A 16,132-nucleotide genomic window follows, 5' to 3' on the forward strand; every position below is an offset into this window, starting at 1 on the left:
GCATTAACTAAGGAAGCTCTAAATTACTTCGCTATAAGCCACCAATCAGGATAATCATTAACTGTAGAAGACCAGTGCATTCGGAAAAGACTGTGCGGCGGGCTACACGCCCAGAGAAATCTCTTCTTCCCGTAGACTCAAAGCTTTGACGGACCACATTGCCCAGCAGACCTCGCAGCCCGGCCGGCGCGCGCACCGTGCATTCTGGGATTAGTAGTTCCCGACCTCACTGCCTGCCTGAGCCGAGCAGACCCGGGGACTCGCCTTCCCAGCTTGTCGCGTGCCCGGGGTGCTCCACGGCGACCAGGAAATGGGAAAGATGGCGACGGCTCAGCGACGTTGAGGCCGCGTTAGGCGGTTCAGACACAGGGTGGTGAGTCCTGGGCGGTGGAGGCGGTCCCCACGATCTTGCAGAGAGGGCAAGAGTGGGGTCCACTACTGTAGCTCCTGCTTCCGGGACGAGGCGGGAAAGAATGCTTTAGCGAAAGGGCACGAGCCCGGGAAGCTCTGGCGGGCAGGAGTGTAGGGGCGCGGGCCCCAGGGGTAGTGTTGGTTGCTGAGGGCTCATTCCCACGTCTCTGGACGATGTTATGGACCTAGACCTTTGCCCATGGGTACAGCGCCTGTGATACCTGTTCTTGTTTCAAATAGCCTGTGCTCCTGCCAAACTGTAACTCGTTTACTCCCCAAACCAGTCCATATCTTCCCGCCTCTGCACCGGCTGAATTATTTCTTTTGAGGGGAATTGCTTCTTTTCCGCGCCCTCAATTATACATCCTCAGATTCTGCCTATACGTAAAAGCCAAAAGCCACCTACTCTGTGGGGTCTTCTAAATCCCTTTTTACAAATGAAAGGAAAAACTGCTTCTTTTGAACTCCTGTAATACTTCATCTGAGCCTTCATCTTGGTATATGTCTCATGCCCTCTGTTGTTCTAAAAGCTTCCTGTGGACAGAATTTCATTTGTAACTCACAGCGCCTTGCACTGACCCTTGCTTATGGTACACGCTAGATAAATACTTAGATGAATGAAAAAAAAATCTGCCTTTTGCTTTACAAGAACAGAGGAACTCAAAAGTGTGGAGATTTAAGAGGAAGGCTGCTGGGAAGCATAGCCAGAGGTGGCCTGGTTATCTGTAATAAAAGTTGTCTATATTTATTCTCCCTTTTCACTCGCTTCCAAATTCACTAGTCATGCTTATGCTCCCTCCTTGTCTTGAAACAGCTTTTGTCAAGGTCGCCAATAATTTCCATTTTTTCAAATGTAATGGTTGCATCTTTACTCCTCTTGAATGGTACCTGACACAGTTGACCACAACCTCCTTTGGTTTCTGTATTGCTACAGTTTCCTTTTTTTTTTTTTTTTCTTACTGGCTGCTGCTTCTTTCCTGTGTGTGTGTGTGTGTGTGTGTGTGTGTGTGTGTGTACACCTATGCGCATGTAATTTTTAAAAAATGTTTTCCATCTGTGGTTGGTGGAATCCATGGATGTAGAACCTCGGAGGGATATAGAGGGCTGACTGTACTGTAATAGCATTCTCAATGGTTTTATATGTAAAAGTTACCAAAAGTAATTCCCAGTGTAAAATTGGATCTCATCACATCCTGTTTAAAGCCATTCTAAGGTTTCCATTGCAGTTAACTTGAAATTCAAGTTTCTTTACCCTGTCCTAACTCATTTTCATGATTTACTCCTGCCTCCCTCACTGGACTCATCTCCAGTCACCCCCCCCCCCACACACACACCTCCTCAGTCCCATCAGTCACACAAATCTTTTTAAACCTGCCCCAGTGTTTAGTACTTGCTGTCTCTTCTATCTAAAAAGTTCTTTTCCCTGATCTTTGCATGGCTCTTTCTCTTCCATCATTCAGGTTTTAGCTTAAATGTCAATCAACTAAAGTTATTTTTCCCATTTGGTGCAGTGGCACACACCTGTAATCCCAGCTACTCAGGAGGCTGAGGCAGGAGGATGGCAAGTTCTAGATCAGTTTGGGGCAGCTTAACTAGACACTGTCTCAAAATAAAAAAAGACTGGGAATGTAATTCTCTTACAGAATACCTCTGGGTTCAATTTACAGTATCCAGAAAGGTGGAGGTGGGGGGGGGCTCCCCATCATATCACCCTGTATTATTGTTTTCATTAGCTCTTACTACTATTTGAAATTCTCTCTACTAGAATTTAACTTTTGTGAAGTCACAGGTTTTGTGTTGTTTACTACTCTATCTGGCACCTACTAAGAACTCAATGAATATTTGTTGAAAGAATGAATAAGGTCCAGGATACTTTCTTTTGTATTTTCTTAAGAGTTATAAGAGGAAGAAATATAAGTATTTCTATGTGATGTGTGTGATGTGCAGATATAGAACAGTATTTTTAAAGATAAAATGGGTTGCCTGCACTTTTTGAAAGTACTACTTGTTCATTTTTGTTTTCTTATTCTTACACATTTTCCTTTTTTCAGACTATGTGGCAAGGAATGGCATAGGAAAGGAGGATTGTGCACTAAAGCTTAGGGAATTGATATTCTAGCTGGACCATTTGGACGATAAGTTCTGAGAAATGTATCCCAAGTCTTAGGGATGATGATTGTATTGATGATGATGGGGTAGAAGCAGATTCAGACTCGATGTCATTTTAGCTCCTGAATGAATTGGATTTTGTAGTCAAAGAAACAGTATAGCACGGTGTTCAGTGTCCCCCAGATAGGAGGGTAACAGATCAAATTCCTGCTCAAACCTTTCATGAGACTGGATAATGTAGATAATCAAGGCTGTGAGAATCTGAGGAGAGGATGTCAGTTGGAACTTCTAGTTTTGGGTACTTTTTTTTTGTGTGGTGCTGGGGATCAAACCCAGGTCCTTGTGCACGTGAGGCAAGCTCTCTACCAACTGAGCTATGACCCCCCCCAACCCTAGTTTTTGGTACTTTTTTTTTTTTTTAAAGAGAGAGAGAATTTTTTAAATTAATATTTATTTTTTAGTTTTCGGCGGACACAACATCTTTATTTGTATGTGGTGCTAAGGACCAAACCCAGCGACACGTGCATGCCAGGCGAGTGCGCTACCACTTGAGTCTCATCCCCAGCCCCAAGTTTTTGGTACTTTTTAATGTTTAATTTTGAATTATGAATTGTAGATTCATGGGAAGTTGAGGAAAAATGTGTATGTAGGTCCTGTATACCCTATACCAAATCTCTCTAGTTAAAAGTGGTAGTACATTTCTTTAAATCTTTATACAAGTCTGATCATTCCTGCCCGACCCCTATATTTAAGTGGTACTAGGAATTGAGCCCAGGGCCACTAGCACTGAGCTAAACCCAAACCCTTTTTCTTTTTTATTTTTATTTTATTTTTTCTTAAAGAGAGAGAGAAAATTTTTTAATATTTATTTTTTTAGTTTTTGGCGGACATAACATCTTTGTTTGTATGTGATGCTGAGGATCGAACCTGGGCCACACGCATGCCAGGCGAGTGCGCTACCGCTTGAGCCACATCCCCAGCCCTTTCTTTTTTATTTTGAGACAGGATCTTAGTATGTTTCTTAGTCTGGCTTCAAACTTGTGATCCTTATGCTTCAGCCTCCTGAGTTGCTGGGATTAGAAGTATGTACTACTATATCCAGCTTTGTTTCTTCTTTATTTATTTATTTTGATACCAGGGATTGAACCAGGGGGCTTAACCACTGAGCCACATCCCCAGCATAGTTTCCCCACCCTCTTTTGCTATAGGATCTCGCTACATTGCTTAGGGACTTGCTAAATTGCTGATGCTGGCCTCAAACTTATGATCCTCCTGCCTCAGCCTCCCAAGTTGCTGGGATTACAGACATGCACCACCATGCCCAGCTGTTCTCCTTTTAGGTTTTGTTTGTGCTGTTTATAATCTAAATCTCAAAGTTGAACTTTTCTCTTTTGAGCTCAAGACAGTTTATCTCCCTTAGATATATATATTGACTAATCCTGGCAGGCTAGCATACATAATATCCTCCTAAGATAAGCAATATGGGATATTTCTAGAAGTTGTGGTACACTATTTATTCATCAACACATCTTTTTTTTTTTTTTTGAGAAAAAGGAAAAAGGTTTATTGCTTTGCTAGCAAAGGAGAAACACAGGGGATTCCTGTCCCAAAGGCTGTGAATCTCATCAACACATCTTTTAATACTCTTAAAGTCTATTGAAATATGGTATACTTATTGTACATATTTAGAAGTGAATGTATAAAAAGGAATCCCAGCTACTTGGGAAGTGAGGTGGGAAGATCTCAAGTTCAAGGCCAGCCTGACAACTTACCAAGACCCTTTCTCAAAATAAAAAATAAAAAGGACTGAGGATGTAGCTCAGCCCCCTTAGGTTCAATCCCCAGTACGCCTCAAAAACTAAAATAAAAATCCCAGAGTACAGTTTAGTGTGTAAGAATGGGCCTCTGGAGCCAAACTGTTTCTGTGTCCTTAGGCAAGTTAGTTTATATACCTGAACTTCAGTTTCTTCATCTCTAAAGTAGGCAGACTATTATATCTACCTCAGGGTTGTTTTGAGATTTGAGTGAATTATGTGTAATAACCCCTACTCTTGCCTACAACAGATGGCAGGAGAACTGGCTGATAAAAAGGACCGAGATGCATCACCTTCCAAGGAGGAAAGGAAGCGATCACGGACTCCTGACAGAGAGCGGGATAGAGACCGGGACCGGAAGTCCTCCCCATCTAAAGATAGGAAGCGACATCGTTCAAGGGATAGACGTCGAGGAGGCAGCCGCTCCCGATCTCGTTCCCGTTCTAAGTCTACAGAGAGGTGAAAGTGACTTTGCATGTCTGTTACATGAGAAGGGAGGATACATTTCAAACTTCTTTCTTGGTTCCTTCAGTGCCTCTAGTATTAGACATCTGCTTTTTCTACATTAGTGTACTGCTATCCCAGTTGGACCTGCAAGTGATTTCAATTTTGTTCAGCTCTCAGAGGTTGAAAGGGAGCTTGTAAGATGAAAGTCCACATGATCAAGGAAGATAGTTAACATGTTTGCATAGTTGTCCATGGTCTGTCATTGTCATCATTTTTACTTAGCATTGCAACTCTTATCTTCAAATTGCGTTGTTATTGCCCTGGGAAATATATTCCACAATTTGTAACAATCACTTCGGAGAGGAAGGTGCAGTTCTTGGTATAGAACCTTATCAGGGCTATAGTGAAGTAAGATATTCTGGAAATATCAAGTGATTTCTTAACTTTGCTGTATTCCAGAGAACGACGGCACAAAGAACGAGAACGAGATAAGGACCGAGATCGGAATAAAAAGGACCGCGATCGAGACAAGGATGGGCACAGACGAGACAAGGACCGTAAACGATCCAGGTACCTGAGGGAATGAGAGTGGGTTTTAGGGGGTGTGCTCATCTCTTCCTTTCTGCATCTCAGTTATCTCAGCTTCATAGGAAAATTAATTTCTCTTAGCAGATCTTGTTGGTAGTTATTGCAGAACTGTCTTTCTAAAAAGTATGTGTTTTCTTTTGAAAGTATAATGGTTAGTAAAGTCACATTTTGAGGCTCAACTTGAGCTTGGAATTTTGAAATTAGTTTGAAAAGGTTTTAGCCTACAAAACACTCCTGTAGCTCCATTATATCATTCAATTTCCTATCCAGGATATACAACTCATATTTGTTAAAATAGCTTAATGTCACTGGGCATGGTGGCACACTCCTATAATCCCAGTAAGTTGGGAACTTGAGGAGAATTGCAAGTTTGAGAACAGCCTCAGCAATTTAACAAAGCCCTCAGGAACTTAGCAAGACTCTGTCTCAAAATAAAAAATAAGGGCTGCTGGGCTGGGGTTATAGCTCAGTGGTAGAGCACTTGCCCAGCATGTGTGAGGCACTGGTTTGATTCTTAGCACCACATATAAATAAATAAAAATAAAGGCTCATCAAGAACTAAAAAAAAAGGAGGGGGTGCTGGGGATGTGGCTCAGGGATTAAGGGCCTTTCAGTTAAATCTCCAGTGGTCCCCCTCCCTGCCCCATAGCCTAATGTTATGGGGCATGGTGGCACACACCCCTAATCCCAGCTACTTGGGAGACTGAGGCACAAAGATCATAAATTTGAGGCCACTCTGGGCGTTTTAGTTAGCGTTTTGCTGCTGTAACCAAAAGATCTGACAAGAACAGTTACAGGAGGAAAAGTTTATTTGGGAGCACACAGTTTCAGAGGTCTCAGTTGATAGATGGCTGATTCTATTTCTTGGAGCTTTGACTGCAGCAGAATATGGCAGAAGTGTGTGGTAGAGGAAAGCAGCTGGGAACTTGGCTCCAGGAAGCAGAGAGAGAGCTCTGCTCAATAAGGACAAAATATATACCCCAAAGGCAGATTCCCAGGGACCCATCTCTTCCAGCCATATCCTCTCTGCCTACAGTTACCACCGGTTAGTCCCTACCAGGGGATTAGATTAAGAATTAACCTAGGGCAAGGGATGTGGCTCAAGAGGTAGCACGCTCGCCTGTCATGAGCGGGGCACTGGGTTTGATCCTCAACATCACTTAAAAATAAAAAAATAGGGGCTCCGGATGTGGCTCAAACGGTAGCATGCTCGCCTGGCATGCATGCGGCCTGGGTTCGATCCTTAGCACCACATACAAATAAAGATGTTGTGTCTGCTGAAAACTAAAAAATAAATATTAAAAAAAAATTCTCTCTCTAAAAAAAATAAAAAATAAAAAAACAAAGATATTTTGTCCACCTAAAACTAAAAAATAAATATTTTTTTAAAAAGAATTAACCTAATTAGGTTAGGTTAGGAATTTCATGACCCAGTCATTTCACCTCTAAACTTTATTGCATTGTCTTATACATGAACTCTTGGATATCAAACCCATAAAACTGGACAACTTCGCAAGACCCTGTCTCAAAATAATAAAAAGGATTATGGATGTAACTCAGTGATAAAGCACCCCTGAGTTCAATCCCTAGTACCTAAATGAATAGAATAGAATAGCTTAATGTCCCAGTGTTTTGATCTCTTTCCTTTGGAAACTTTCTGTGTAAAGTTCTTATCAGACCCTGGATAAGGCAAAGGACAGAATACTTAAAACAGAAACTCAGTGGGATTGTTTGAGATCTCTTGTAGATTAAGCATGTAGCAGGCGTGGGGAAAGGCTTGCTGGCGTAGATAGTAGGGAAAGATGCTGAGTGTTGGATATAAATGGTAGTATTTTCTTGGCTTGTAGGGGTTGCCAGGTAGGCTCAATTCATTGTGTATTATGAAATTAAGAGTGTTTTCTTTTCTTCTTTTTCCCTAAGTGCAACTGCTTTATTTTGTGGTGCTGGGGATTGAACCCAAGACCTTGTGTATGGTTTACCACTGAGCTATACCCCCAGAGCTGGAGAAAACATTTTTGACATTAATAGAGAAGGCCCACTTCCCAGAAGATATTGGTTTCAGAAAAGGAGATTCAGGTAGAATAGGGCTAAGAAAATGCCATAATTAGATTTCAGAGTAGGCAGAGGGGGACCTTGCCTGCCAAGAGAGCCTTAGGACATGATGGATAACCATGGGCTAGGCCATCTTGTTGAGTTATGAGGAAACTTCCTTCCTCCTCTTGGGGCTCAGTCTATACCTCATCCAGGAACTAGAGTAAGACAGTGATATAGACCTTTCTTGTTCTTTTTCCTTAAAGTTTATCGCCTGGCCGAGGAAAAGATTTTAAATCTCGGAAGGACAGAGACTCTAAAAAGGATGAAGATGATGAGCATGGTGATAAGAAGCCTAAGGTAAAAAAGAAATAATTTTTTCGTCTTCCTGCGAAGTGTAGCCCTGCTTTGTTGGTCCAATAGAAGAGAGCTTCTATGGAATGAAGTACTGTGTTTTGTCTTCAGGCCCAGCCACTATCTCTGGAGGAACTTTTAGCCAAGAAAAAGGCTGAGGAAGAAGCTGAGGCTAAGGTAAAAACTTTGGGGTCTCTATTAGCATACTCTGGGTGACATAACAAAATACCATAGTCTGGATAGCTTTAATAATAGACATTATTTTGAACTGGGTTAAAGCTGTGTTGGGGACCGGGGTTGTGGCTCAGTGGTAGAGCACTTGCCGAACATATGTGAGGCACTGGGTTTGATCCTAGCACCACATAAAAATAAGCAAAATAAAGATATTGTGTCCGTCTACAACTAAAATAATATTTAAAAAAAACAAAACAAAACAAAACAAAAAAAAACTGGGTTAGGTGGTTCATACCAGTAATCCCAGCCACTTAGGAGACCAAGGAAGGAAGATCACAAGTTTGGGCCTGCCTGGGCAACTTAGTGAGATACTGTCTCAAAAAATAAAAGAGCTGGAGATGTAACTCATTGGTACAGCAGTTGAGTAACATATGTGAGAACTTGGGTTTAGTCTCCAGAACTGAAAACAAGAAGACTATGATGATAAGAAGAAACCTCAAATTTCACAATTTCAAATAAAAAGATTTTAAAAAGAAGTCCAAGGTCAGGATATCAGTAGAGTTATTTCTTCTGAAGCCCCTCTTCTGGCTGTGGATTTTTTTTTTTTTCTGTATTCACATGGTCATCTCTTTGTGCACATGTGCCCCTGGTGTCTCTGTGTGTTCAAATTTCTTCTTTTTATAAGGTCCCCAGTCCTATTGGATTAGGTGGCCTAATCCTACCTTGGTGGTCTCATTTTAATTTGATTTCTTCTTTAAAGGTCCCGTCTCTAAATACAGCCAAATCCTGAGGTACTGCGGATTAGGAATTTAACATGTGAATTTGAGAATGTACATAGTTCAGCCCATAACAGGATCCTAGGCTTATTTGTTTTCCTTAATAGGCTTAATGCCTTTGCAAATATTTTGGGGGGATTCCATGCAGTCTTCCTAGCAGTAATGTGATTGTTCCCTGCTCCCAGATCACAGTTCCCTCTTTATTTTATTTTTTTGTGGTGCTGGGGACTGAAACCAGGAGCTTACATGCTATAGCCAAGTGTACTCTACCACGGAGCCATATCCCCCACTCTTTGTTTTGTAGCCTAAGTTCCTCTCCAAAGCAGAGCGGGAAGCTGAAGCTCTAAAGCGACGGCAGCAGGAAGTGGAAGAGCGGCAGAAAATGCTTGAAGAAGAAAGGAAGAAAAGGAAACAGTTCCAAGACTTGGGCAGGAAGATGTTGGGTTTGTTTTTCTACCCTGTGTGGAAAGGGTGGGATAGGATTATGGTGTCACTTAGAAAGAGAGAAACCTGTTTGCTCCAGAATTTGGAAGAGGGAAGGATGGTGGAAATTTATGAGAAAAATATCTTTTTTATTAGATCTCCCTTGTATCAAGTCTATTTCTTTTTCTTCATTTGGTATTGTCTGGATTCCCTCCATTCCCTTTCCTTTTTACTTCCACTGAATTCTTCTGCAACTTTTCTTTCTTTGGTCTCCAGAAGACCCTCAGGAAAGGGAACGCCGGGAACGAAGGGAGAGAATGGAGCGGGAGACCAATGGAAATGAGGATGAGGAAGGTCGTCAGAAGATCCGGGAAGAGAAGGATAAGAGCAAGGAACTGCATGCTATTAAGGTGCAGGCCTTGGCTTCATCTACACACACACACACACACACACACACACACACACACACACACACGCACGCACACACGAAGAACAGTTATTTGGCCATTCTGGCCTCTGTATGTGAGAGTTGAGCCTTGAAATTGACTGGTTTTGTGTTGTCCGGGCAGGAACGTTACCTGGGTGGCATCAAAAAGCGGCGTCGAACAAGGCATCTCAACGATCGCAAGTTTGTCTTTGAGTGGGATGCATCTGAGGACACATCCATCGATTACAACCCCCTGTGAGTAGCTTTGGCCTGAGTCCCTTGTCTTCGACACTAGGCAGCCCTAGAGAGAGAGAAAGCTAATGGTGACAGAGGTAGATAAAAAGTAAGATAAAACTGGGATGGGAAAATTGGTAATACTCAACCTGCTCTGGGAGAGGAAAGATGCTGATCAGGGAGAACTGATGCATATTGATAGTCTGTCTTTACCCTCTGCTGCTACAATAGCTCCTCCTTTTTTTTTCTTCCTGTCTCAATTCTAGATACAAAGAACGGCACCAGGTGCAGTTGTTGGGGCGAGGCTTCATTGCAGGCATTGACTTAAAGCAGCAGAAACGAGAGCAGTCACGCTTCTATGGAGACCTAATGGAGAAGAGGCGAACACTGGAAGAAAAGGAGCAGGAGGAGTGAGTAGTTGAGGTGGTTGGACAGAGCCCAGGTTTTCTCCAGAAAGGAGGTAGAAGTTACTGATTCCATTTAATCCTTGCATTCTGCTTCAGAGCAAGACTCCGAAAACTTCGAAAGAAAGAAGCCAAACAGCGCTGGGATGATCGTCATTGGTCCCAGAAGAAGTTAGATGAGATGACAGACAGGGACTGGCGGATCTTCCGTGAGGACTATAGCATTACCACCAAAGGTGGCAAAATCCCTAATCCCATTCGATCCTGGAAAGACTCTTCTCTGCCCCCACACATCTTGGAGGTCATTGATAAATGTGGCTATAAGGTAAGAAGGGACAATTGACCCAGGAGACCAGCCATGTTCCTACATTCTAGGGATACAATCTTAATTTGGGATTAGAGAATTTTGTTCCTTGATTATTTGGTATCTTCTCTGCCCTTGGACACCAAAATGACCCTATCTGTCACTTTCTGGTGGAAGTATTGGCCATTTAGGGATTGTGATTTTTTTTGTGCCCCCTTTCCTGTGAATTGTATTTTGTGTCCACCCAAATACATTGTGCTGGCACATTGCCTGCTGTGTTAGCAGTAGCTTGGGTAGTACCTGCACCCATTATTCTTTCTTTGGGTCACTGCAGGAACCAACACCTATCCAGCGCCAGGCAATTCCAATTGGGTTACAAAATCGTGACATCATTGGTGTGGCTGAGACTGGCAGTGGTAAAACTGCAGCCTTCCTCATCCCATTGCTGGTCTGGATCACCACACTTCCCAAAATTGACAGGTAGGTTCAGCTGGCTTCAGTTGGAGTGAGTTTGGATTGGTATGAGAAGTGAAAATTGTTATGTTTGTTGAGGTTTTTGTGGGGTTTTTTTTTGTTGTTGTTGTTGTTGTTTTATTGTGTTTTTGCAGTGCTGGGGATTGAACCCAGGGCCTTGCATGTGCTAGGCAAGTGCTCTAGTACTGAGCTCCAGTCCCTGGTATTGTCTTTCTAAGTCTATAATCAGAAGCTGCCTTCTTTATTTTGGGTTGGATATGAGTGAATAATTGGATCATGATATCAAAGAAGTATATGCTTGTTGCTGGCAAGGATCAATCCTTAGAGAAATTTGTTATTCTGGAGTCTTTAATTTTTTTTTAATCTCTTTTTTTTTTTTTTTTTTTTTTTTAATGTCAAACCCAGTGCCTCTCATGTGCTGGGCAAGCATTCTACCACTGAGCCACCACCCCAGCCCTGGAGTCTTTAATTTTTAAGTGGGATCCCTACATTCTTTTCCCACAAGCCTCCCTATTCCCATAGTTAGCCTTAAAAGTGATTTTGTCTTGCTCCTATTTGTGGTTGAATAAGAACCAAAGCTCATGAAGCTGTGGGACACCCCATTTACCACAGGATCGAAGAGTCAGACCAGGGCCCTTATGCCATCATCCTGGCTCCTACTCGTGAGTTGGCTCAGCAGATTGAGGAAGAGACCATCAAATTTGGGAAGCCGCTAGGCATCCGCACTGTAGCTGTCATTGGTGGTATCTCCAGAGAAGACCAGGGCTTCAGGCTGCGCATGGGTTGTGAGGTTTGTTTCCCTTGCCAGCAGCCACCTGCTGTTTGGGAAGGCTCTCTCTCTCGGGCATTTGTTTCTAGTTTCTGGAATAGATGTGCAGTAAAATGAAAAAAGGGACTCATTTATGTATATGTACTATTTATTCAGATCTTATGCACCATGGGTCATACTGCACATAATGCATAAATATTAGCTTATTAATTCTCACAACAAACATGGAAACAGGGAGTGGGATCACCATTTTATAAATGAAGCTGAGACTTGGGTTAATAAATTGCCTGAAGTCCCACATAGCTGGCTAGCAGCAGACAAAGCTGAGGTTCATATCCAAAGCCTGTGCTCTTACTACTTTGCCAGCCCACATCATTGACTTTGCATGTTACCTTCCTGTCAGGAAAGAGGATGTGAGCCTTTTAGAAATCTGTAGGAATTGAGTTGTGCAGACTTCTCAGTGGCATCTCTTCATGCAGCCACTTTCAAATGTTAATCTCTCTCCTATATAGAAAGTTCCTTCTGATTTTTGCCTTCTCTGTCTAATCTCTGTCTTACTTTAGAGACCCCATTTATTTATTCCTGAGGTAGCAACAAATAATTTCATATAAGTTCTTAGGAATTTTTATACTGCCAAACTCATCTAGAGTTTGGGTTCCAAGTTCCTTAGCACTGGAGGTCTGTTACTCAACTGGGTGGATAGTTCACATCAGAGAAAAAAAGGGGTTTGCCTTCTGGGGCCATATATAATTACAGAATACTCCCTAGATCGTGATCGCTACCCCGGGACGTCTGATTGATGTACTGGAGAACCGTTACCTAGTCTTGAGCCGCTGTACCTATGTGGTTCTGGATGAGGCAGATAGGATGATTGACATGGGCTTTGAGCCAGATGTCCAGAAGATCCTGGAGCACATGCCTGTCAGCAACCAGAAACCAGACACAGATGAGGCTGAGGATCCTGAGAAGATGTTGGCCAACTTTGAGTCAGGAAAACACAAGTACCGCCAAGTAAGACTGCTTCCCTGGGTTGGGAAAAGTTGGGCAAGTTCCTACACCTGCTTGTAGACTCTTTTTGCCTTATATAGGCTTAGAATACGTGTTTCTGGAATGATGAGGTGTGCCTAGGTACAATCCTCTGACAGTCTTTAAGGGTGGCTTTTTAGCTTAGTCCTGAAAAAATTATTTCAAAAAATCATGCTACTACCCAGGACAACAGGTAGCAAATGCTCTAGCCCTTCTTGTCATTGTAGGATGTAAAGTGCCTGAATGAACAGGTATTGGGGAAAAATAGAAAGCAAAGGACACTGTTCCTAAGGTGATAGCTATCAAACTTACAGTAGAACACATTTTAGATTCTTTTTAGCTTGTGGTGATAGTGGGATATGTGATTATATCTACCTGGGCCCAGGGCTGAGCCTCCTGTTTTCGTAGACAGTCATGTTCACTGCCACCATGCCCCCAGCGGTGGAGCGTCTGGCCAGGAGCTATCTTCGGCGACCTGCTGTGGTATACATTGGCTCCGCAGGCAAGCCCCATGAGCGTGTGGAACAGAAGGTCTTCCTCATGTCAGAGTCAGAAAAGAGGTATGGGGACAGCTGAGCTGGGGAAACTGGTGGAGAGGAAGTGCTTTGACAACTTCTTCCAGTGCAGTCCCGGCTGGGCAATTGTTCTGCCATGTTGAAGAGTTTGTTTTCTTTTTTAGAATGCCATTGGCTTTTAAGATCCTGAAATTGTTCACAGGTCAGGGTTGGGCGTTTCACTTAGAGTGGGAAATATGCATCTCATTTTTCTCCCCAGGAAAAAGCTGCTGGCAATATTGGAACAAGGCTTTGATCCACCCATCATCATTTTTGTCAATCAAAAGAAGGGTTGTGATGTGTTGGCCAAGTCCCTGGAGAAAATGGGGGTATGTTTGGCAAGGGAGAGCAGCAGTCTCTGTGGCTGCTTTTTGACACTGGGGTGGGGGCAGTCCCTTAGGCACCTACTTTGAGTTCTCATCCTTTAACCTTTCTAACATTCAGCCAATCAGGGCCAAAATGAAAAGAATGTTTGAGGAGAACTAAGGCAGTTGCTAGGACTTCCTGTCCATTCCAGCTGTACCAGCCAAAAGCTGCTGTGGGTCTTCATCCAAGTAGGGTGTGGGCAGAAAGAGGTTTTTGAGATACATCTTAACAGGGTCCGAGGGTGTGGAATAGAGTTGGGTTCATGCTGTTTGAATATGTTTGGGAGTGGAGATAATAGGGTCAGGAGGCAAATATTGATAATCAGTGCCCTTGACAAGGAGAGTGTATCCTTGACCTTCAGTTCTTCATCTTCCTTAAATTTCCTGATCCCTGCTTTCCACCCTAATCTCTCCTAATTCTCTGAGAACTTCTCACCTGATTCCAACCAACCAGATGCTTTGCCTTTGACCTTACTCTGTCTGCCTCTGCCACGCTCTTTTCCCTCCCATCCCTTTTTTCACTTCACCTGTTCTTTCCTCTCTTTCAATTGTATTCTTTCTCTTGCCTCCTTCCCTTTTCCTACCTGCTGTTCACCCCAACCCTTCCCCTCCATCCCCATTCTCTTTATTTTTGTGTCTTCCCATATTCCCATTATTGTCTAACCTACCATTCTTCCAACAGTACAATGCTTGTACACTGCATGGTGGAAAAGGTCAGGAGCAGCGAGAATTTGCGCTGTCCAACCTCAAGGCTGGGGCCAAGGATATTTTGGTGGCTACAGATGTGGCTGGTCGTGGTATCGACATCCAGGATGTGTCTATGGTTGTCAACTATGATATGGCCAAAAACATTGAAGGTAAGTGTACAGGAAAGCAGCTTCATTTCAGTGTAAGGTGAGACTATATGTCCTTCCACTTAGGGTCAATGCTGTTCTGAGAAGCTCCCAGCTTCCAGTCTGGGTACACCAGTCCTGATGAGAAAAGCTCTTGCCCATCAACTCGTCTGGGTTGGTTATCCTAGTACATGGAATAACACTTCTGTCTTCAGGGTTATAGAAAAGAATGGGGCTAGGTGACACTTGGTATAGTAGGATGATCACAGTCAGCAGTGGCAGTGGGGAGACAGCAGTGGAAGGCTCTGTGGGAGCATCAGATATGGGCAGGGTAAGGTGGATTCTCTGCCCATAAAGGTTCATGGGGGATAGGAGTGGGTGCCTTTAGGAATAGATGCTTCAGACAGTGCCCACCAGGGCATCTGGCCTGGTCCCAGGGTGATATTCCTCCTGCTCCCCAGATTATATCCACCGCATTGGCCGTACGGGACGAGCAGGCAAGAGTGGTGTGGCTATCACCTTCCTCACCAAAGAGGACTCAGCTGTGTTCTATGAGCTGAAGCAAGCCATCCTGGAGAGCCCAGTGTCTTCCTGTCCCCCAGAGCTAGCCAACCACCCAGATGCTCAGCACAAGCCAGGCACCATCCTCACCAAGAAGCGCCGAGAAGAGACCATCTTTGCTTGACTCAGCACTCCTCCAGTGGGTTTAAGGACATGCTGTGAAGCCGCGTGATGCCTATTCTTTAAGACCCTCACATTCCTCTTTCCAGGTTCTCAGTCTTGGGTTATGGGAGCTTGGAAACAATTAGACTCCCTGGCTTAGACCGTAAGGTCGGAGGCCTGAGTGAGACTGCAAAACCATAGGAGGATGCTGTGGGAGGCAAGGAAAGCACAGATGTTAGGCCCAGCTTTGCCCCTTTGGGGGGTTTTCACATTGTACTGGGCCATGAACTCTTCCCAGTTTATAGGGCAACCTGCTGGCACTACCCCCAAGACTGAACACATCTGGCTGCCTGCGTAGGATCTTCTTCGGCAAGGACTTGACAGTGTAACCATGTGCATTGCAGTGATGCTGTTGCCCTAGATAACCCAGGGGATCTGGCACCATGAGGATTGTGGACTGTGGACTCTGTCATTTTGACAGCTGTTTTCCCATTTGGCATATAAAACAAGAGCCTTTAGAACTGTGCACAGCCCTGTGCCAAGGGGTGCTGTGCACTCTAGGCGTCCCTCCCCCGGGGAATTTTTTTAGTAGATGTGGGGACAGGGTGAGCTGGCTGTGTTCAACTTTAAGTCACTGAGTGAAATTTCTGTTTTCTATTCTCTGAGAAGATGAGTTTGTATGTTCTGAGAATAAATAATGAATATCAAGGCTGTGTCTAGTTCTAGCCAAACTCATCTCCCTAGGTTCCCTGATAATATAGGACAGGAAGAACAACATTGGGCACAGTGGGTTGTTTGTGAAAATGAAAGTCACATCCAGCGAGAAGCCTAGGGTCTCAGCTTATACTGTTTCTAAGTTGTAGATAGCACTTGAGGGGAGACCAAAAAGCCAACACAGCAGGATCATGATGCATCTCCCCTCTCCTGCTTGAACCTCATGTAACTTGTGGCC

The 16,132-nt window shown here is 43.6% G+C and overlaps 1 protein-coding gene across 2 annotated transcripts; it reads left to right on the top strand.

The window, feature by feature from the left end:
* Nucleotides 1-217: 217 nt before the first annotated feature.
* Nucleotides 218-15,888, top strand: Ddx23 (DEAD-box helicase 23). Of its 2 annotated transcripts, none has more exons than XM_005324892.4 (17): nucleotides 218-373; nucleotides 4,585-4,793; nucleotides 5,241-5,351; nucleotides 7,667-7,760; nucleotides 7,866-7,931; nucleotides 9,009-9,147; nucleotides 9,404-9,537; nucleotides 9,697-9,809; nucleotides 10,055-10,198; nucleotides 10,292-10,517; nucleotides 10,831-10,976; nucleotides 11,583-11,760; nucleotides 12,508-12,750; nucleotides 13,174-13,325; nucleotides 13,540-13,648; nucleotides 14,367-14,541; nucleotides 14,979-15,888. In XM_005324892.4, the coding sequence occupies exons 2-17, from the start codon at nucleotides 4,585-4,587 to the stop codon at nucleotides 15,200-15,202; spliced, it is 2,463 nt and encodes an 820-aa protein (XP_005324949.1). In that variant the 5' UTR covers nucleotides 218-373; the 3' UTR covers nucleotides 15,203-15,888. The 2 variants fall into 2 exon arrangements, with proteins under 2 accessions (XP_005324949.1, XP_077870890.1); XM_078014764.1 differs by lacking the exon at nucleotides 218-373 and adding an exon at nucleotides 3,030-3,052.
* Nucleotides 15,889-16,132: the final 244 nt, after the last annotated feature.

The sequence above is a fragment of the Ictidomys tridecemlineatus genome, chromosome 6 (genome assembly GCF_052094955.1).
Source record: "Ictidomys tridecemlineatus isolate mIctTri1 chromosome 6, mIctTri1.hap1, whole genome shotgun sequence".
In the NCBI taxonomy this organism is placed as follows: domain Eukaryota; kingdom Metazoa; phylum Chordata; class Mammalia; order Rodentia; family Sciuridae; genus Ictidomys; species Ictidomys tridecemlineatus.